The sequence below is a fragment of the Zootoca vivipara genome, chromosome 11 (assembly GCF_963506605.1).
Source record: "Zootoca vivipara chromosome 11, rZooViv1.1, whole genome shotgun sequence".
Taxonomy (NCBI): Eukaryota; Metazoa; Chordata; class Lepidosauria; order Squamata; family Lacertidae; genus Zootoca; species Zootoca vivipara.
In genome coordinates, this window is record NC_083286.1 from 18,540,709 (window position 1) to 18,564,528 (window position 23,820).

At 42.4% G+C, this 23,820-nt stretch overlaps 1 protein-coding gene across 1 annotated transcript in view; it reads right to left on the reverse strand.

Annotated features, from left to right (window-relative positions):
- The window catches only part of HSD17B4 (hydroxysteroid 17-beta dehydrogenase 4), a 76,947-nt gene that overhangs the window by 49,332 nt on the left and 3,795 nt on the right, over nt 1–23,820 (reverse strand). Inside the window, exons 2-11 of the mRNA XM_035099591.2 lie at nt 20,525–20,578; nt 14,585–14,692; nt 12,697–12,756; nt 11,693–11,714; nt 11,551–11,597; nt 10,674–10,758; nt 9,592–9,779; nt 3,084–3,175; nt 1,918–1,942; nt 882–1,010 (exon numbers count right to left, since the gene is read on the reverse strand). Coding sequence (XP_034955482.2) covers nt 882–1,010; nt 1,918–1,942; nt 3,084–3,175; nt 9,592–9,779; nt 10,674–10,758; nt 11,551–11,597; nt 11,693–11,714; nt 12,697–12,756; nt 14,585–14,692; nt 20,525–20,578 — 810 coding nt within the window. The remainder of the gene's footprint in view (nt 1–881; nt 1,011–1,917; nt 1,943–3,083; nt 3,176–9,591; nt 9,780–10,673; nt 10,759–11,550; nt 11,598–11,692; nt 11,715–12,696; nt 12,757–14,584; nt 14,693–20,524; nt 20,579–23,820) is intronic.

Here is a 23,820-nt window from a genome sequence, read left to right on the forward strand (position 1 = left end):
GAAGAAGTGCTCAGGAGAGGGCTGCTCCCCGCCAGAGAGAACGGCTCCCTCATGGCTTCGCGACCCGGATCAGCATATACAGTTTTGTGTATTTCATTGGTGTCAAGCTGCCGCCTCTTCTCTCTTTGTCAGCACATAGCGAAGGGATCTCTCTGTCTCTCTCTCTCTCCGCTCTCTCTTTCACTGCTCTGCTCAGCGTCTTTCGCTGGCTGTGCGAGCCCCGATGTCTCTGCCTCTCTATCTCTCTCCTCTCTATGGCCTCTATTCCCCTTTCACTCGCTCAGCCAGCCTTGATGTCTCTGCCTCTCTATCTCTCTCCTCTCTATGGCTTCTATTCCACTTTCTTTCGCTCACGCAGCCAGCCTCGATGTCTCTGCCTCTCTATCTCTCTCCTCTCTATGGCTTTCCCCCCCTCTCAATAACTAAACAAACAAACAAACAAACAAACAAACAAACCACCATTTCCCCAGCTGCAGACTTGAATGCTGGAGAAGACAGCCTCCCCTCCCCTCCCTGCCAAAAAAGGGCTAGAGTATATCCCAAATTCTATATTTTAATTAGGGGGTCATCTTATACGCCCAGTCGCCTTATACGCCGGCATATACGGTACTCCAATCCATCAGAACACAAACAGAAGTGTCAAATATCTAAGACTACTCTTCAAGAAAGCTAGGAAACTCCTCGGAAAGAAACAAGAGTTTCATGTTTTCCCTTAATATGCATTATGGTAAGACCTGACACTTCCAAAAGTGCAACATGAGTCATGTACCATGATGTTTAGCTGGGTGATTTAAAAAAAGAAGAAAAATAAAACTGGTTCTTCAATAAAAAGAAGACCACATGATTATTTGAGAAATATAGTGAATTTTAAGTGCCCATACCCTGGATAGTTCGAGGTTTGTTGGCATTATTGAAGTCACAGATATTCTCCCATTTATTCTGCACCTCCTCTGGTGTAATCGGCTGGTTCTTCTGTCTGACAATGGCTCCCAGGGATCGCTCCCAGCGTACTAAGGAAACAGTGATAGGAAGAGATAGCCATCAACTGTTGAAACTGCGGGTCCACTGCTTCCTTGTAAAAGTAGCAGCCTTTCCCATCAAAACAAAAGTCTAGATTATCGCTCCCTGCCGAGAACCGAACCTGATATTTACATAATTCAGACTCCCACGTAGAGCAGAAATTCTAGCTCAGACCTTTAAGTAAGAGATCTTCGCTAAATATGGCTTTTTTGCCATTTTGTTTATCAGTGTTCATAGCCTGCATCATTTTGAAAGCTTAAAGAGAACAGTAGTTGTAAGAATCATAAAAGCACCCTATTCCATTTTAAATAAGATCTGATAAGAAAACACACCATATTTGCCCTCCGTTACCAAAAAGCAGGTCCACATAATATAGAGTGCACATAAAACATCTATAAAGGGTGCAGAGATGGAGTTTTGAGGAACTGTTTCATGGATGTACGGCAAATTACGCCACTATATGCCCTTTTAAAACATATTGGAGGAATTACTGGGTTTTCTTGTTTTTGTTTTTATTACGTATTATGTGTTTTTGTATTGTGATTTTGTGTTGTGGACCACCCTGAGACCTGCGGGTATCAGGCGGTATACAAATTTAATACATTATTATTATTATTATTATTATTATTATTATAAATAATACTTTATGCCTTTGTAGTATAAATGTGAGCTCAATCCACAGTTACTTACCAAAACATGGTAACGCTAAAGTGGTTTAGAAATGGCTAAAAATACCCCTTTGTATAATTCTGAAGTATTGGCATAAAGGTCCACTACGCTTAATAGGCAACAAATTAAAGTTTCCATATTCTATTTTATGACAACATAAAGATTTCATTTCATATTAAATTCAGATTCTTTTGGAAGTAATAGACCAGATTGTACAAGACCACTTACGTTTTCCAATCCATCCAGCTCCGACCTGCAATATAAAATTTTAAAAGTTAATATAACCTCAAAAAGCAAGCAGTGACAGAACTGTACTTCTAGCCATACTGGAGAGAGCAGTATGTTTCATTTCAATAGCGATGACAACAATAGCCCAATTCAGATGATCATATCTTGGTTTAATAAGGAGATTATATGAATATGAGCCTACAAATGGCAAAATGTTTAACTTCTGTTTTGTCATACAAGAGACGTAATGGATTGCTGTATGGAAATGGAAATTTCCTTATTATATTTATATTTAATTTTTTATACCTATTAAGTCTTTTATTGTTAGTAATTCTTAATCCAGTTTGTCCATGTATTTGTTCTTGTCTTTGTCTGTCTACGAGCTTAAAACTGAAATAAAGTGATTGATTGATTGAATATGAGCCTTTTGCCCACCCACTCAACCTCTTCAGTCCTACTTTCCCATCTAATCTAATCAAGAAGCCTCTAATTAACTATCATCGCCTGCTTTATCTGAAATGGGAAATTATGGTTACCACTTTGTAACAAGTCATAATATTAAACCAGCTTCAAACCTTGGTTGAACATCCTAGCCTGTTCCAAAGCAGCTAATCATAGTTTCCTGGTTTTGATGGAACAAGAAACAATGGTTAATAAGAGGCTCCTTGGTTTGATTGTTGTGAAGGCAAGAACTGTTGTGAAGGCAAGAACGGGCAAGCAAAAGATTTATTCATTATCTATGTATTAACCTGAGGTATAATCAGAATGTAGCTAATACGTCAAACAGCTACAGTATATACTCTTTGTGTGGTATTCAATTAAGATTTACTCAGAGCAGACCCACTGCAATTAATTAACATGGCTAAGTGAGGTTTGTTATTATCAGTAAGTCTACTCTGAGTACAACTTGGTTGAATGTTGCCCTTAAATTTTTGCAATTTGTTTCTTTAACCCTAGCATATTATTTTCCTAGCTTCAAGAAAGCTGTTAAGTGGGTAGGCAAACCCAAAATTGAGAATGTAAATTCAGGTATCACTCCCAACTGATGAGCTTATTCGCCCTAATTTGCACACGCGTGTACCTCACTTTAACTCTCATTTCTCAAAGATTCACAGCTGACCATGTGAACAATTTGTGGCTGGGAAAAGATAATACAGGGATATTACCTCAAACAGTCCACTGTTCTCTTGACAACTTTCATGGCAAAGCCAAAGAACCAGAGGAGCCACATATTCTGGCTTGAACGCATCCAGCATATCTAGGTTAGATGGAGTTTAAAACAACGTAAGTTTACAAAATAAATAAATAAATGCTATACACTCTAGAACAGATGTTGCACAGCAGGAATAAAAAACCTGCTGTCCTCGGGGTGCAGAAGGACTACAACTCCCATCAACCTCAACTATTCTCCATGGCCAACAAGAGTTGGAGTCCTAACCACATCTAGAGGGCCACGGTTTCCCCATCCTGATAATAATACCAGGCTTAACTGATACTTGTAAGTGCATGCTCACATTCATCCTTTGTTCATAGAATCATAGAGTTGGAAGATACCACAAGGGCCATCCAGTCCAACCCCCTGCCGAGCAGGAAACACCATCAAAGCATTCTTGACATATGCCTGTCAAGCCTCTGCTTAAAGACCTCCAAAGGAGGAGACTCCACCACACTCCTTGGTAGCAAATTTCTCTTCCTCACTTCCCCAAAATTTTAGACTGTAACTTCCTTCGGGAGAGGGGGCACTAATAATAATAATAACAATAATAAATTTATATCCTGTCCATCTGGCTGGGTTCCCCCAGCCTCTCTGGGTGGCTCCCAACAGAATATTAAAAACATGATAAAACATCAAACATTAAAAACTTCCCTAAACAGGGCTGCCTTCAGATGTCTTCTAAAAGTCAGATAGTTGTTTATTTCCTTGACATCTGATGGGAGGGCATTCCACAGGGCTGGTGCCACTACCGAGAAGGCCCTCTGCCTGGTTCCCTGTAACCTCACTTCTCACAGTGAGGAAACCACCAGAAGGCCTTTGGAGCTGGACCTCAGTGTCCAGGCTGAATGATGGGGCTGGGATACTAGGCCGAGGCCGTTTAGGACTTTAAAAGGTCAGCACCAACACTTTGAATTGCGCTGGGAAACGTACTGAGAGCCGATCTGCCTCTCTTCTTGCCTTCAGAATTTAAGAGCGTTATGTGGTGTACAAAATAAAACATTGCAAGTGATAACTTGCTGTCCAAAAACACCTAGCATGGAGTTTTCATCCAGGCATCATAGTGCAGAGATAGAAGTTGGGACACATTTTAATGTATCATCCCGCCTTTCCTCCAAAGAGCTATACTGTACTGGCCCATGGCTCTCCCCCTCTCCTTATCTTCAGAACAACTCTGTGAGGTAGGTAAGGCTGAGAGTCAGTGACTGGTCCTAGGCCACCCAGGGAGCTTCATGGCTGAGTGGCGATTTGAGTCCCACCTTCCCAGGTCCTAGTCTGACACCCTAACCATTACACCGCATGGGTTTTATGATGACCCATGGGAAGAACAGATGTGGCACAAAGAGGCAGGAAATGGCGAGACAAGCCTATAGAAGTCAAGAAGTATGGTTGCTGCAGGAGCAAGTCGCTTATCAAGTTTTCTGGCAAATTCAATAAATGTTGGTGCACACACACACCAAGAGTAAACAAAAAAAAAAACCCTCCCAAATTAGCTTTGCCTATATCAACGTTTTGAATTATGGTGCTGGAGGAGACTCTTGAGAGTCCCATGGACTGCAAGAAGATCAAACCTATCCATTCTGAAGGAAATCAGCCCTGAGTGCTCACTGGAAGGACAGATCGTGAAGCTGAGAGCCAATATTTGGCCACCTCATGAGAAGAGAAGACTCCTTGGAAAGGACCCTGATGTTGGGAAAGATTGAGGGCACTAGGAGAAGGGGACGACAGAGGACGAGATGGTTGGGCAGTGTTCTCGAAGGTACAAACATGAGTTTGACCAAACTGCGGGAGGCAGTGGAAGACAGGAGTGCCTGGCGTGCTATGGTCCATGGGGTCACGAAGAGTCGGACATGACTAAACGACTAAACAACAACAACAATATCAACGTTAGTCTGGCATGGAATCTCCTCTTGCTATTCCTTTTGCAATGCGATGTGATGCAACATCACCACTCTGGGCAAATACACCTAACATGTTTAACATACTTTCAGTGGCGGAATTTGGTACTGTGGCACCCTAAGCTAGTCCAAAATTTGGTGTCCTCCCTGGCAGCCGTCCTTGTCAGTTTGCATTTCTTGGTACAGAAAGTACTGATCTGATGTGTAGAGATCTTTCCTATTCTGGTTAATTCAGGAGTGTTCCGGAAAGTTTCTTTCTGTGTGAGAGAATCTCGCAGAAGCTTCTCGTTTGGGTTATTTCTTCTGGGAAGCTGAGTATAGCTGGTTTAAACTGGTTCTGTTATCTTTCTGTCAAGGGCATGCTGACTATAATAGGCCAGAAGGAGCCTGGGCTTCACTTTATTTTCTCTTTTCTGTCTCGTTGTTCTGGTGCCTTTCTATAAATGAGGAATTTCAAGGATTTGGTGGGGAACTTTTTTATCCTATTCATGAGATTATTAACAGTTGTATATCTTTAAGAGTTGCTGGTGTTGTACTTCTAGCAAGGAGTGGTTGATTTGAAATGATTTACTGATTGAACCTTGTATTTAACCTTGTAAGTAACTGTTGCATTTTCATCAATCTTTGAGGATTGTGAGCTTCGGTAGTCTTGTTAAGCTTTTGCACATGAACCTTTGGTGAGTATTTTAAACATTTCTGTACAATGTTTTAAAGAAATGTCTAAGTATGTATGGTGCATCATATAAATTTATACAAATTTATTACTTAAGAAAGAGTAATATGAGGAAAGAGGAAAATGAGGAAACCATTCCTGTGAAACGGGCAAGAAGCTGGCCACCCATCGGATGAGATAAGAACGCATGGGAAGAGATAAGAACGCATGATACATCATAGCACTTTACTATCGGACTTGATTATTGCACTTTATACTGGACTTTTAAGACCTCGAACATGAGATTTTGTACACATTTTTGAAACTCCTTGTATATGTGAAGGTTGTTGGTGCGTATACATTTATATATTTGCACTTCACGGTGGTTTACCTTTTCATTGTTTTGCTAACTTTACCGTGTTGTCTGTTTGTTGCTGCTACATTTGCCTTCAGTAGCAGTAAAGCTCTGCTGCATGAAGTACAATTGCCTTTGATCTTTTTTCTTGGAAACTCTGCAAAGTGTTTAAGTTTTTCCTCCTCCGGAGACGGCGCGACACTCCTGCCGTGCCAGGCTTTGGGAAGGAGGCATGAAGCCTCCAACAGGGTTCAAAGCCCATCTACCTCCTTCCCAAAGCCTGGCAAGAACTAACTAGGCTTTGGGAAGGAGGTGGAAGGACTCTATGACCCTGTCAGAGCCCTTACAGCACTTTCCCATAGCCGGGCAAGTGTTTATGGGGTGCCCTCCACGTAGCACCCAGTGCAAGGGAACCAATTGCACTGCCCTAAAACCTCAGCTGTCACTTTGGAGGAACGCATGCTGAAGACTGAAATTTCAGTTTAAAAGCTAAGTAACAGGGTGCTCACATAAAATATGCCGGCCCTTACAGGTTCACATTAGAAGTCACCCATGTGGCATTAAGTGAAGTGATGAACAAATTTTTTGGCATTTACTTTTTATAAAAAAATGCACAGGTTTTTTTCTGAGCACTTAAGAGGTTGATGTCGACGACGGGTACACTCAAGCAAATGTCAACTTCAGAAGTGAAATGGGAGTCTGTGCAGGACACTAAAATAATGTTGTTGTATCTCATACTGCTTCCTAGCATTAGAACATGGGTAGGCAAACTAAGGCCTGGGGGCCGGATCCGGCCCAATCAGCTTCTAAATCCGCCCCACAGACGATCTGGGAATCAGTGTGTTTTTACATGAGTAGAATGTGTCCTTTTATTTAAAACTAGTATCATGAAGCCCGTTAAATTAACGGGTGCTAGAACAGACCTGTTGCTCTAGCAACCTCGGGGACATGCGCAGAGCGCATCCCGCCACGTGCCCACGCACACCCGCCGCTTCATTGTGTCCTCTCCTTCCCCTCTAACGGAGAAGAAACCGGGAGGAAAGAGAGAGATCCTTCTGTAGCACAGCAGAGGCAAGGGGAAGCCACACACTTTTTTTGGTATGGTTGTGTATATGCAAGCATGTAATCTCTCTCACGGTCCTGGTTTATCCCGTCCGAAGTCTCTGCGCTCCAAGTCCCAACGGCTGTCCATGGGGCACATGCGCAGTAGCGCAATCCCATGGACACACGGACTGGAAGCAGAGACACTTGCACTTTATTATATAGGATGCATCTCTGGGTTATTTGTGGGTCATAGGAATTTGTTCATTCCCCCCCACCCCACCCAAAATATAGTCATCCCCCCAAGGTCTGAGGGACAGTGGACCGGCCCCCTGCTGAAAAAGTTTGCTGACCCCTGCATTAGAACAAAGGCCATAAACAGGCAGAAAGCCCTATCCAGTGAAATATGATACAACTGTAGCTCGCTACAATTCAGGAGGGTGAATCTCACACACTGTGTCCTGAACAGTCCTTTCTCCCCATTTATGAGCAGATAAGTTTACTTTTATCAGATGTGAAGCTTTTAACTGCTTTCTTCTAATGGATCGTACAACTATTAAACTGGTTCATAAGAAGCACTGTATACTGTATTTGTGGATGTGCTTGAAACAATACGGCTAAAAGTGGTGAAATACACACGCTTGCAAAGGGTAAATAAATTAAACTCTTATTATTATTTTTAAAATAGGGAGATACTGGAAGGTTTGCAGCAGCCACTGGGCTGAATCGCTCATTTAAGAACTGGGCTCTGAATTATTAATACAAGATATGAAATAAATATATTTCCAAAGTGCATCAATGCAGAACGTTGCACTTTACGCGTAAGTTCAAGTGACAGCACGTCAAAGGCCAAAAGCTTGATTCCGAGTCTTAGCGGTCTGCGTGTGTCTTTGGAAGACAAGAGGAACGTTATGAAGATACGGGATTAAAATGAGCTTCACACACAAGCAAATCTATTCCAGCACCACAAACATCACGAGAGGAAGCAAACGGAAGGTGCTTTGAAAACAGCACAATCAGCAGCACTGGTGGTCTCATACAGAAGCAGTCCAATCCATCACTGGCAGGCAAGAGGTGGTCAAAAGAGGTATGTCCCCAAACAGCAGGCAGGAAATTTTCTCAGGCCTTGCTTTCAATGAGTCTAGACCCAGGGCCGGCCCTAAGGCAAGGCTGGGTGGTGCAGAGCACCAGGGCACCGGGCCACCGCACTGCAGCGCCTGTGAAAGCCGCACTGCATGCTGCGCCCGCCCGCCAGACAGCCGCACGCTCAGAAACGGGGGGGCCCACCGGAGGGATAGTTCGTGCCACGGCGCCAGCTACACTTAAGATGACCCTGCCTAGACCTATTTAATCCCCAGCATGCTTTGTGAAAATAAGTTTTGGGTCGTTCCTCATTTGCTGTTTGGAAATATATAAAAGCATTGGAAATATATAAAAGCAATGTACTGGAAATATATAAAATATATAAAAGCACGTGCTTCTCTAAAAGCCTTATGCAACACTTAGGGCGAGTGAGTTACATAAATTTGTTCCCTTTGAAATGTAGGGAAACTGAATTCAGCTCATCTCTATGTCTTTTTATTTCTACAAGAAAGAAGATTCCACCTGAACATTAGGAAGAACTCTTCCTGACAGTAAGAGCTGTTCGGCAGTGGAATTTGCTACCAAGGAGTGTGGTGGAGTCTCCTTCTTTGGAGGTCTTTAAGCAGAGGCTTGACAGGCATATGTCAAGAATGCTTTGATGGTGTTTCCTGCTTGGCAGGGGGTTGGACTGGATGGCCCTTGTGGTCTCTTCCAACTCTATGATTCTATGTTCCTTGAAGGACAAGACCAACAGTTTAATCTAGTTTACAGTTTCCATTTAATCCCAGATACTGTATCGCCAACAACAGCTTGTCCAGTGATCTAGGAAAAGGTATCATTACTGCAAAAGAGAAACAGACATGTTGCTAGTGCAAAATTTCTTATCATCCAAATTTAAACGACCAGGTCCAGAATTTTGATTTTAAATATTATGACAAAGAGCCAATGGTAGATCTATTCTCTGTTACATTTTTTCATTCTTTTTCTCTCTCCTTCTTTTCAAAAAATCTGCACTTGCTGGGTACCAGTCAAAGCAAGTAACAGTTCAATATTTTAAGTTCTAGTTTGTTCTTGATTCAGGGTAGTTAGGGACACACCAGAGTGTGGAACAGTAGTTAGCGTCCTGGGTTCAAATTCCCACTCAGCCATGAGGTCACCACACAAGGTTGTGGCGAGGATAACATGGGGAGAATTATGTACACCACTTTGAGCTCCTTAGAGAAGAAGTGGCATATTACTAACATAACAAATAAAGAAAAGGAAAAACGAAAAACATTTGACTCTGTAATTCTATGAAGTTTTGCCACCGTTTCGGTGATTTAATGACACATCCGAAGCTCACCTGAAATGGAAGAAATGTCAGGAACAGAAAAGTAGCTGGGCAGTTCTGTGATATTAAATCAGCCACTTTGCTAATATTTAAATTGCTTACCCTGAGGCATGACAGTCTGCGTTAGCCGAGATCCTGCGGTGGGAGCGATGGTGTTGCAATGGATATTGTACTTCCTGCCTTCGACAGCAAGTGTGTTCGCAAGACCCAAAAGACCAAGTTTGGCAGCGCTGTAGTTTGCCTGGCCAAAGTTGCCATATATCCCAGCAGCAGAGGAAGTCATAATTATTCTTGAAAACAAAAAGCAGCGAATTGCTGCGTCAATATGTCGCGGCAGAAAACACTTTGAAAGGTGACAAGGAGACTAGGCCAGAAAAAGCAAGGAAAATGAATCCTGTAATGTGAAGGGGCAAGTCAGCAAACAGCAACAGGCTTTTCACATAGTGGCAAAATGATTTCCCCTCTTATCTAGTAAGAGAACAACCAAGTCATTTAGCAAGGTTTGGAAGTGCAAGCAAGTGACTAGCAAATAGGAGATATTCTGCTATCTCAGGGTAGCATCCCACAAACTATTACAATGGCAGCGATTAAGAGAGACACTTGGGCATGTTACCATGATCACTCATAGCAAATTTATTCTCACTCAGCCCCACACCCCTGGCTGGCCATTTGGGGCAATAATATTGGCTAACCTTAGTACAGGGGTTGCCAAGGTGGTGCCCTCCAGATGTTGCCGACTTTCATCATTCCTACACCAGCATGTCCGATGGGATGAGAATTGTAGTCCAATAACATCTGGAAGGGACTATGATGGTTATCCCATAGGGGGCTGTTGTATGGAGGACAACTAGATAATACCAGTATTCAAGGTTTCTCGCATGCAAGTGCTCTACAGCTATTAACCATTAGTGTTAGTATTATTGAACAACAACAACAACAACTATTACTGCTGATATTGAATAACCATTACATCATGGTTTTGATGGTTGTCAACCACCCTGGGGTTCTTTTTCTTTTTGTAAAAAGAAAGGTGAATTCTTTTTTCTTTTTTCAAGATTAAATTATCATGGATTTTACAGAGTAAAAGGTGGTAATATAACCACTGAGTACTTTAACTCTTATTAATTCAACGGAGTCTTGGATTCCTCCGGCAATATGTTCAATGACCAATCCAATCTACTCACCTGCCAAAGTTCTGGTTTTTCATATGGTTCCATGCAGCTCGGGTTACCAGGAAAGACCCCCTCAGGTGAACTTTGTGAATTATATCTAGAAGAATTCAAGCAGTTTAATGCATGCGTTTCCTGAATGAGTAAAGGCAGCCAATTCTAAAGCGCAATATGGACGCTTTTCTTTGGAACAATGGCCTGGAGTCTGACTAGCCCTCTGCGCCGCTTCTCGTGCAGCTACGGTACCGTAGGTACCCCAACACTCCAAAACAGATTTTCAAAGGAAATGTACGATCTGCAAAAACTACCATAATAGCTTCTGTTGGAAGAAGGATCCTATTAGCGGAACTCTGGTCTGGTCTGCTCCATCAATGGAACCTCAGTTTGGATCTAAGCCAACAGGATGAACCGTCAGTCTGTAAGTTTAATTAGGTCCATCATGGCTTCCCATTTGGCCTGCTACCTCTTTTCAGCCAAACCCAACATTGTATACAACATCAGGTGTGGGGCAGGTAAATATATGGCTCAGCCGAAAGAGGGATTTACAGGTACTGATGATCAGCAATACCTGGAAGGTTCTGTGCTAAACACTAGAAGATTATCAGGTCTTATGAAGAGCTTTGCATTGGGGTTCGTAATGCCCAATGATCAGCTGACCTTTGGCACTTTGCAAGCTGTGCCTTCAGCTCCACTGTTTCATTTCAAAGTGCGTGGGCAAAAATGGGTCACCTGATGTCATTGCTGCATCAGGTGATTGACAGGTGGCTGGTCCACCCACCTGTCAAACATGGTGGGGGGGAGGGTGTTGGGAGATAACGATATGCCCCACCGACCAGATTCTGTTCCCCGCCACTGATCCACGTCATTGAGCTTTGCTACTTAGTCAACTCACCCCAGTCTTCATCACTAATTCTAGCAAACGAACGGTCCCTCAGTATCCTAAATAGAAGAAAAGGAAGCAAAATCATCACAGCAGTCACAACGTAATGAATCTGTGGCAGAAGAAAAAGTCTTTGTCATTCAGATCTACTTACCCAGCATTGTTGATAAGTATGTCTGCAAAATAAATGCACACAAAATGTTATATACACTCTATACATAGTTTTGGTATGCATGCTAAAATATTTACTACTACTTGAGTTGCATTTAATTTTGCCTTTAGCAAATCTGGCCAGTCCTGAGACACAGAGAGAGTACATTTCAGGAATGCAAAATGCTTGCACTTGTTAAAGGCTGGAAGTGACTCCAGTCTCTGGCTGCAGCACATTAGACTGGTGGTACAACAACAACAACAACAACAACAATAACAATAATTTTATTATTTGTATCCTGCCCATCTGACTGAATTGCCCCAGCCAGTTGTAACAGACTGGCAAGAGAGAAAAGAACGCCCCACATTTTTGTTTCGAATGAATGAACAGTTACTAAAATTTGGGCAAACGCAGTGCTTCTTGGAACGTAACTGGCCTAACAGCCTCATTCACATTCAGGGGCACTTGCATATCTAAATGAAGCAATGCCTCTCAAACAAAGGACAAAGACACGCTGATGCATGCTATCCTAAGCATTTGCTAGAACAGCAAGTCCAAGGTTCAGGCCACCAGACTTAGCATGAATATATAATGCTGCTGCAACGTGAAAAAGAGAGTTGATTCAAATTCAATACTCCTTACGTATTTTTGAAGCGGCCCCATAAACTTTGCCTTGCCGTTTTATGCATCTGTGAGTTGGCATTCAAAAATGTACATGGCTACATCACAGTAGCTTCAGGACATGACTCCTCAAATGCCCTGATGCCTGCATGGTGCTCCCAGGTGAGCTGGAATCCTCCCTCTTCTCATCAATAGGATGGGTGGCTCTTGATGACAAAGGGATGCCTTCATGCAGCTGCCCACCGCTCAAGTGGATACAGAAGCCTTTTCATGAGCTGCATCCGAAAGATCAGGGCAGCTATGTGGGAGCTAACCCCCTAAGTCTGTCCTAAACCTCCTTTTAGGACAGAAGTGCTCTGTCTCATTTAAAAAAAAAGTAATCATACCTATCCTCCCAAAAGCATCCAGTGCAGTTTGCACAAGCTTCTCGCCGGCTTCCACTGAATCTGCAGAAAGAAGTTATAGAAAAAGAACTTAAACCTCAATCAGCAATGAGAATATTCTAGTTAGAGAGAATACACCCATGCGGGTGGAAAGCAGGACACAAGAAAACCTGAACGTGATCCCTAGAGGCCATTACACATCAAATTTTGCTCACGGACAAACTATCTGGGCTATGCATTTGCATAAACAAGTTGATTACCATAGACAGCAGTAACTCCTGCGACTGCAGCTACTGCAATTTCTTCCTGCTGCATTCATGATTACCAGAGACATTATGCACACAAACAGATACCTGTGGATAGACAGAATAGCCGGAATGGGGAAGAAAACACTGGCTTAGATCCTATGTGCTCTTTGGGTGAGTGGAAGCCACTTCTGCTTGTTCATAGCAGGGAGCGCCAATACCCGCCCCAGCTGCAGCCCCTCCCACACATGCCATTCCAGAGGGGTCTCCTGGCTCTCACAAGTAAATTTGCAAAGAGGCACCAGGGGGTATGGAGCAGAAAAAACCCTGCTTTGCATATGGCACAATGTGCACTGCTGTGGTCAGGATCCAAGCCACTGTATGTGCACATGTCCTTGGAAGGTAACACATATTTAAGACCCTGAACCGAAACAAAAAGGCTTCAATGTGGGAACAAGCAGCATTTTGAGTTCCGATGCCTGGGCTTCAGACATCACAATCTAAAGCAGGCTTCCTCAACCTCAGCCCTCTAGATGTTTTTGGCCTACAACCCCCATGATCCCTAGCTAGCAGGACCAGTGGTCAGGGATGATGGGAATTGTAATCTCAAGACATGTGGAGGGCCGAGGTTGAGGAAGCCTGATCTAAAGTCAAGTAAGCAACAAATTGCTTTAGTATCTAAGGATAATTGCATGTGTCAGATGGGCAAAACACTAGGCTCATTTAAAGCACCAGACCATGATCTTCAGTTCCTGGCTGTGCCTTGAGGCTAGAAGGACATCGATCAATAAATTTCACGACACGCTGCAGGTTATTTTCTGGTGTTCTTCTGACACAAGGGCCACACAGTTCCACATGCATTTCACAGCGCTTACCATAGTCTGTGCAAATAGATGGGAGCTGCAGGTAAATACATGCATGTCATGTGTCTGTTACATTTATGTATGGACTTAAGCCTTTATAAGATGCAAGATTGGAAACCACTTTCAAAAGGCAGCGGCATGCGCTGCAAATAGAGAACAGTACGCTCAGCTCATGGCCACTAAGAAATTACCAGATAGATCACAATGAAGCAGCACCCGGGTGCTTAAAGAATAAAGAAACAGAGCTACCATTTAAGGACTCAGCATAAATACTAGCCATCATGATCCGCACCAGGTAAGCTAAACGTGTACGTCTTCATTTAATGCAACAGCATAGGCTGCAAAAATGATAATTGTTGGAAAGAGAATCACACTTACGTAGCCGCAATGAATCGCATAACTTCAAATCTTTCCAAAATGTGTGGGCTTATGGTTCATGGTTCCACATTCTGACTACCTAGTCACAATTGGTACAGCAGACCCAATAATATTGGGCACTCTTAACTTTTTAGCTGGGTGACAATAATTCCCAAGCTTTTTTTCCCCAGTTCTGAGATTAGGATCAATTGGAAAGCAAAATTCTAGGAAACCACTAATCGTGCAACAGTCATTTAAAATTTCATTTATGGTTACATATAATTTTGCCAAAATGTCAGACCCTTCTAAGAACCTTACCTGGGTTTACATACTTCAAGAGTTAGAAATAGTAGCTTTGTGAGCATATTTTTTCGGGGGGGGGGAGGGAGGAGGAGGCAGGATAGAGATGAGAGGGGAGAAACATACCATAGTTGGCCACTGCTTTTCCACCTTTGGCTCTTATTTCTTCAACAACATTGTCAGCAGCTGACGAGCTCTTTCCATGTCCCTTGAAGTCACCTCCGAGATCATTCACTGGGTAACAAACAGAGAAGATTGTAATGAGAATTAGGACCAGCTGCTGCAACTAAGGGTAGGGACAGACCTTAAAGATCAGCAGTGCCAACTTAAATAAAATATTGGGGGGCCCAGGTAAGCCCCGTCCCACATAATTGATGGAATGTTGGGGTACAGCCCACAGCATTTAAATGGCTCAACTTTGGGGAGATCCAGGACCCTTAAATATTTTATTGCATGAGGCCGAAGGGACCTGGGCCCCTAGGAGTTGGCTCCTACAGTATGTTAACCATGACTCTGGGTTCAGATGACACGCTAAACTAAACCTTGGCATAGTTGCCATTCTGCGCCAAGCTAAAAAGCTCAGGGGTCGGAGCAAAGCAAGAGTGAGCTCCCCATTGGGAACTGTGACTGTGCGAACATGCCAGAAAGTCATACTTATCAAGATGTGTGAGCCAGACCTAACACACAGTGGTACCTTGGTTCCCGAATGGCTTAGTTGTCGAACAAATCGGCGCCCGAACGCCGCAAACCCGGAAGCTCCTGCAGCCAATCGGAAGCCGTGCCTTGGTTTTTTAATGGTTTCAGGAGTCGAACGGACACCTGGAATGGATTAAGTTCAAGAACCAAGGTACCACTGTATATGGGTCAGAATAAGTACACATTTAGTCTGCCAATGTTCAGTTTTAATCTGGGATAGGGAACTTGCGGTTCTCCAGATGTTATTGGACTGCAGTTGAACAACATCAGGAGGGTCACAGCTTCCATGTCCTTTATTTAAACTAACACTTCCTAGACCGAAAAATCATGAGCAGATGACTCTGGGACATTTAAAGTACAGGTAATGTTTCTGGCACAGCAAGCATTTCTGTAATCGGATACCTGTGCAAACAGGGTAGGCTAAGACTACATATAAACTTAGAGCTGAAATTGTCAGAAACCCAACAAGAGCTTACAGGGTGAGCGAAATTATTTCAGGACCATATGAAGGCCTTCTATTGGCAGTCTCTGTTTAAAAAGCACACTCGGTAGTTAAAACAGGAGCCCCCAATATCATAGATGTATGCAGTTATTCTGAAAAATCTTTTTTTTTCTTCCCCTGCAGCGCACTAATTAGACTTCATAGACAGGCAGAAACAGTTTTATTTTCATCATTGCAATTCAGTGCTTTTGAACTGGAAGAAACATGCATGGATTATTTGCATATTTTCAGACATAAAACAAGAGCATGCAGAAAATCCAGGTTACGTAATAATAATGCTAAGCAGCTCATCTTGGAGGAGAGCTCAAAAGGGAAAGCAAATTGTGCTTGCGGATATGTATATATATATCATATTTATGAAGCAGCATTACCCCCATGTGGTCAAACAAAATAATGCAATTTAAAATTTGCCTCTGCGGTCAATAATTCCTCAGGCGTTAATGAAGTACATTAAAAAGGTGTCCATAAAAATTTGTTCTGAAAGATACACAGAATCAGGGGATAGCATAAAATTAATATCCTTATGCAGACACCTCATGATCTGCTTAAAAGCATTTTACTAGCCTAAGTGTTGGCTAAGGCTGCAACCCAACCCTGCTTTACCTGAGAGTAAGCTCCACTAAATTCGATAGGACTTACTTCCAAGTAGACCATGTTAGAAACCAATAGAGAACTAGAATTGCATAAAATAACAAATGTAAGGGGAACCTATAGAATGTTACAGTAAGCTAAAGTTCTGATTGTATCATTCACTCTTTTCAGTTGTGATGGAAGGAGAGGAAAGAGGGGTAGTGTGAAGAAAAAAGTCTGTACATACAGTGGTACTTCGGGTTACAGACGCTTCAGGTTACAGACTCCGCTAACCCAGAAATAGCACCTCGGGTTAAGAACTTTGCTTCAGGATGAGAACAGAAATGGTGCGGCGGCGGCGGGAGGCCCCATTAGCTAAAGTGATACCCAAGGTTAAGAACAGTTTCAGGTTAAGAACAGACCTCCAGAACAAATTAAGTTCTTAACCTGAGGTACGACTGTATCTCAAGTTTAATTACAGTGCAATCCTATATATGTCTACTTGGAGGCAAGTCTCATTGACTTCAGTGGGTTAAGAAGGTATAGGATTGCATTCTGGTATTCAAAATCATACCGCCTTTGGTCAAAGCACAGCTATCGCTACTAAGGAGAGTGGAATAGTCTTCGAGACTGCCAACTCTAATGCAATGACCCCAAAAAATCAAAGCGGTTTCCAGAGACCGAGGCGATTTAATGTCCTCTGAAACAGAGCTTACAAGAGGGAGTATTGTCAATTTTAATTCTTGATTTCACACCCTCTCCCCCCCCCCCCCGCAAAATTCATTCTGCAGTAGCCTTGAAGTTGAAATCAAGAAAGTCGTGTCAGAGGAAGCTCCAGCACATGCTCAGATCGCAAAAGCTAAAGAAGCAGATTTCACAGGAGACATCAAACAGACCTCTAGTCAAAATCATTTAAGGGCTCTTCCTATGACCTAACAGCAGAAATATACCAATTACAAGTGGGTACCATTATTATTTTTAATGAATAGATTTACTGAATGTTCCTATTTATACAAACACTTCTAACGTTAAAAACTGGTGGTTATTTGCTTGTAAGAGGCTTAAACATGCATATCTGTATTAGCATTCCAAATGTCAAAATGGGTATTGATTAATTGTAAGGGAGGCCAGTAAGCTCTGTAGCTGATAGACAGATGGACTGACAGGCAAGGATTATATTTCTGTTTCGTGCCAGTTTCAAGTAGCCATCTTAATAATAACAATAATTTTATTATTTGTACCCTACCTATCAGACTGGGTTGCCCCAGCCACTCTGGACGGCTTACAACATATACAAAAACCTAGCAAAACATTAAACATTAAAAAACTTCCCTATACAGGGCTGCCTTCAGATGTCTTCTAACGGTTGTATAGTTACTTATCTCCTTGACATCTGATGGGAGGGCATTCCACTTGGAGGGTGCCACTACCAAGAAGGCCTGCTGCCTGGTTTCCTGTAATCTCACAGTGAGGGAACCACCAGAAGGCCCTCGGAGCTGGACCTCAGTGTCTGGGCTGAACCACGGGGGTGGAGACGCTCCTTCATGTATACAGGGCCTGCATACTTGGGCATCTTTGGAAAGACGCATTGAAAGACTATTTTTATTTATTTCATTTTTATGTTTATGGTGCCACCTGCCTTCCATCACTGACCCCAAGGCTGTATACATGAGATTCCCAGCTGTTACCCAACCAGGCACTAACCAGTCGCAGACTCGCTTAAGCGCAGCAAGGCCTCACGTGCCTTCAGACCGAGACTTGCACAACTCATAAATGAACTATGCGTATATAGAAACTATGCGCTGAATATATTTGCAGTATTCTGGTCTTCCACTTATAAAACATTGACAGTTATGCAGAAAACATATGGCATTAAAGACAAGACCTGAGGTAATAGCAATAGATCTCCGAGTCCTCTCTCCTGCAAACGTCTAGGATTATTTCCCCAAGGCTAACAATTGTTTGAAAGTGTATCATGTTAAACTAGACTGAAGGAGCTGGAAACCTTGTACTGAAGGGTATAAGGTCTGGTTCACTAGGCTTCTGTTCTAACTGCTGCAAAGCCTCTGTTTTTGAGTATGTTTTGAACATTCTTACATTAAAAATGACGAAGGCTCGCATTTCAAACAACTTTAACCACTTCCAGAATAAAAGCCGTAATTCAGAGCAGCTGTTAGCTAAAATGAAAAGGAACTGCACACGTTTCTGAAGCTTTTAGTGCAGTTAGTGCTGTAGCTGCTTTGACAACTGCTTGGTTTAAACAGCGTGTCACACTGGTTATTGGAGCTGCGGCAGCGGAAACGATGAAGAAAGCCAACCCGGGCTGCAACCAGCAGTTTGCAATGCGAAACAGGACTTGTAGATTGTATCGTAAATGTGTGAGCTGCAAATCAGAATAGCTGCTTGGTAGAAAAATATGAATGATATATATTATTTTCCTAATTGCCATTTATCAACTTCTAGAGTTGCCCACTGCCATTAGCAAATAGGATAGCAATTCCTGGCTACATCGCTAACGAAGCCTGCAATTCTGCTTAGTTCTGAGCTACCTAAACATTTGAAAAACATGTTCTCTATGCCTTAATTCAGGTCCACCAACACTTCTGTCACTGACTCAATTCATGATCAAATTGCCATCCTCTCAGACATTACCTCCTTTTCCTCCAATCTTCCTTCCCTTTCATTTTCCTGTTTAGCACTAACTGCAGTTTGCTGTGGTGTTCAAATGGCCTAACTATGGTTAGGCTTATGATTACAGTGGAACCTCGGTTTATGAACACCTCGGTTTATGAATTTTCGGTTTATGAACGCTGCGGACCCATCTGGAACGGATTAATTCACTTTCCATTACTTTTAATGGGAAAGTTCGCTTCAGTTTATGAACGCTTCAGTTTATGAACAGACTTCCGGAACCAATTACACCCATGTTTCAGTTTATGAACGCTTCAGTTTAAGTACTTCGCGGACCCATCTGGAACGGATTAATCCACTTTCCATTACTTTCAATGGAAAAGTTCGCTTCAGTTTATGAACGGTTACTCCGCGGACCGTTTGGAACGGATTAATCCACTTTCCATTACTTTCAATGGGAAAGTTCGCTTCAGTTTATGAACGCTTCAGTTTATGAACAGACTTCTGGAACCAATTGTGTTCATAAACCGAGGTACCACTGTATGGTTGTCTTCCAAATTTAACACACAGAGTGGAGTGTTAAATAGAATGTGCTCAACTCACTCCCGCTATAGCATTTTCTTTCAAAATTGCACAATTTGTGAACTTTTGTCCATTGTCACTAAAACCGAAGCTCAAGATGTTCTTGCTAAACAGGCATTGAAAAGGCATCTAATTGCAATCCTTGGGAAACTGCAGCTACTCAATGAAAGAGCTCTCTGGCCATGTGTTAAGAGCTTTGCTCCAGATTTCAAGGTTTCAAATTATGTAAAGCTACATGAAAATTCAACAAACCCTTAGAAGTTGTGTAATTTGAAAAGTGCCCCAACGAGTAGAAGGAAGAGTCTGCTGCTGCCAACTCAAGATGGAACACAAATGATTATCAGAAATAATTTACTCAGAATGCAGTGAGTTTTATTTCCTAGTTTAGTATGTAGTCTTAAGCCTTGGAAGTGTCGCTAGCTAAAGAGGACTTAATCCATAACACACATTTATATTGCTGTTGTCTTTAAATCCTTCCATAACTTGGTTTATCCTCCAATATATTAAACACATTCCAGAGTTTCCAGTATGTTCCAGTATGCTCCTAACCTATGTGCATATATGCACACTCAGAAACTACTTGGTTCCCTTTAATGAATCACATGAAGTTGTTGTTGCCCAACTATGAAAAACAAGCCAATTAATCACTAAAGTCCCGCAGTCTTGCATGAGCTCCATTAACATGACATGAAAGCAATTACACACACACAACACTCTTCTAAAATATTGCATGTGGCATTGTGCGAACCACAAGTGCTTTTGTTTTCAGGAAACATTTCTTTTCCAGCAACTAGCTACCACTCCAACTTAACACTTGGTTCCCCATAAACATGTAGTGCCCGTGGGCAAGAAGATGTACTACCCAAATGCCAGTATGCCATTATGTAAAACCCCTAGCTGTCTTGCCATCGAAACTAGGTCAGAGAAATTAAACTGGAAAAGCTTAACAGTGGATCTCCACAAGTAAGGAGTGCAACGATTAATAGATAAATAAATGAAGTGCAAAGGTTGCTGGGACAAGTTGCAGCGTTTTAAATCACAAATGACAAAGGTTGCTGGCAAAAGAACTAAAGTAAATAACTTACCAACCACAGAAGCTCCTCTTTCAGCAAACGCCAGGGCATAGGCTCTGCCCAGTCCTACCAGGGATTAAAAAGAAGAAGTTCTTTTAGAATCTCAACAGTTTAAAAACTGAAAAAGAAGTCAAGTCTGTGTGTGTGGACCCAACAAGAAAAGGAACATTTATTCTGAAGTTGCTTCACATCCATGTTTTGTACAATCATCTGATATAGGGAATTAAGCAGAGGCTCAGAGAGAGATATCCAAAGCGAATGTCATCAGTACTCCTGGCTTACTTGCTGATCCTGTTCCCAGGAGGGCTATCCCAGAAGAAGCTAATCGCTTAAGTCCTTTCATCTGCAGAAATACTTGGAACTATCTATGTAGCTAAGCTGTGCGGTAGAGAAGGAAATTAGCCAGCCATGGTTCATTCTGGGAAGATGGATGGAGTGAAGGAAAATAAACTAGGTAGATTAATCTACTACTTCCCAAGTTAATATGGTAGCCTTGCAAGTTTAAGTTTAACATCAGTGAACATTTTAGAATATGCCTCCGTCATGGAGATTGTGGTGGGGGAAGTAGTTTGAAAACATATTCTGATGCATATATTTTCTGAACATACAGCAAGTGTATGTTCATTTCCGGCCACCATACTTTAGAGTGTTTGCTCATCTTCACCGAAAATAGCGGCGATACTCATTCATGAGAAAGGCTTTGGGAGTAAAGCCCGAGGAAGAATCCATACCTGCTGCTTTGTGAGACATCTTTGTGAAAAGAAAAGGTTGAAGGGTAAACACTACACAAATATGGAGCAGAGTCCCCAAGGCAGTTGGGGTGGCGTCTTATACGCCTCCTTCTGGCAACTCCTGCAGCCAGGTAAAAAGGTAAAGGGACCCCTGACAGTTAAGTCCAGTCTTGAACAACTCTGGAGTTGCGGCGCTCACCTCACTTTACAGGCAGAGGGAGCCAGCGTTTGTCCGCTCCGCAGACAGTTTTTCCGGGTCATGTGGCCAGCATGACTAAGCCGCTTCTGGCACAACATAACACCGATACCAGAGCAGCGCACAGAAACGTCGTTTAGCTTCCCGCCGGAGCGGTACCTATTAATATACTTGCACTTTTTGGCGTGCTTTTGAACTGTCAGGTGGGCAGGAGCTGGGACTGAGCAACAGGAGCTCACCCCGTCGCAGGGATTTGAACCGCCGACCTTTTGATCGGCAAGGCCTAGGCTCAGTGGTTTAGACCACAGCGCCACCCGTGTCCAAATGATTGCTCTGCTTTCCTTTGGACCACATCAGCAAGACCGAGAGAGGGGTCCTGCTGTCTGAGCAGCCCAGTACCTCCATGTACACTGCCCAGGGAGGTCACTTCAGTGCTGCTAACGCAGCAAAAACAATGCAAGAGGCAGCAGTTACAAGTTACCAGTCTCTGCAGCCGCAGCAGGCGCTGTGATTCTTCAGCAATTTGATCACCCCCAGAGGCACAGTCCATTGTCTTTCGAGACAGATGGATGCCAACAAATAAATTTACAATGCAATCCTACGCCTGTCTACACAGAAATCCCACTGACTGTGTGGGTATGAGATTGCAACCTTGCAGTACAATCCTAACCAGGTCTACTCAGAAGTAAGTCCTGGGGCTTACTCTCAAGGTAGGGGAGTTTAGGACTGGAGCATTAGATTGCCTTCCTCATATTGCACTAAAGGCAAAAACTCTTTCTTCCGTAGGGACCATTTGTTCAGCATGTACAACAGCACTGTAACAGAATCCAATTGTCCTTCTCCTATTTGTATTTCAGCCTTGATCCCATGGACAATTGAACTACAAAACTGAACTACAAAAGCCATTTTAGTGGGGGGGGGAATTAATTGATCCTTGTAAAAGGTTTTTAGAATGCAAAGACAGAACCTGAAGCCCTTTTTCATACAAATGAAGTGGCTTCAAAAACAAACTTGAACAGGCACTTGGCTAAGCAAAATAACAACACACAACTTCAACAACCCATGATATCCAACTGTTGGGCTAATTCATGAGATCACTCTTGAGATGCCCCCCCCCCCACAACAAAAGATACATTGGTAGTGCAGTGTTCTTAAATCTAAGGTTTCTTAAAAGCATTTATAAATTAGAATTGTTTATTCGCAAGTGACCAGTGCAGCGTATCTGTGGGAACTTGTTTTTCCAACAAACGCTCTGTGAATAGAATCAATGCCCTATTCAGTTATCAAGTGCATTGTGACACTGGCAGCTTTAACATTTATATGCATCTTGGAGAATAAAGAGCCCTGTGCAACTTTAAAAACTAATTTATTCCGGCATAAGCTTTTGTGGACTTCCTGAACATTTCAGGAAGGGCCATAGATCAGAGCATCTTATCTGCATGTAGAAGATACCAGGTTGCCCAGCGCATCTCCATGTAGGACCGATCTGAAACCCTGGAGAGCAGAAGTCAGTCTGCATAGACAATTTTGAGCTAGACAGATCAATGATCTGCTTTGGTATAAGGTATTTTCCTTTGTTCCTTATTACTATAGTCCACTTAATCAGATGCATTCTATAACTATAACCAGTGCTTTCTTTTCTTTAAAAAATGTGTAGGGCTACTCTCATTTTCCTACTCATATTGTAAAACTGCCCCTCAATGAGGCCATATTTAAGATTCACAAAATGTTTAGGGGTATGTGTACTCCTGCGTCCCCCCAGAAAAAAAAAAAAGCACTGCCTATAACTCAGGATATACACATGGTGCATGCAAGGATAACTGTAAACAGTGAGTTCAGTGGTAAATTAAATGCAGCAAAGAAAATGAAGTCTACAAAAACTTATGACACAAGAATGGTTTACGCAAAGAGCAGGAAAGAAAGGATTACTCCGACAAAGGAGCCGTGGTTACACAAATTAATAGAATTTGTGGAATGGCAAAAATAAGAAACTGGGATGAAAATGCAGTAAAATAAAAAGCGAGTGGGATTGCTTTCAAGAATATTTAAAAAGAGATGGTATCAAGGCAAATTTTCAAGTGGGCATAAAGCAGGGGGGAAGTAAGTGAATCATAGGGATGGAAAAGGTAGAAAAAGAAAGGCAATGTAGCGAATCAAAGAAAATGTGCTAGGAGGTCAATGAGGGATAGGTTGGGAAGTCTATGTAGTAGTAAGGTAAGATGATGCATGCATGTACGGCAAAGTGTAAACTGAAAAATGCATAAATAAAATTAACAAAAAAATTATTTAAAAAAACCTTATGACACAATAGGTCTGTTAGACTCTGCAGTGTCATTAGACTCTTTGAGATTTTTGCTGTGACAGTTACCCTCTTTGAAGCT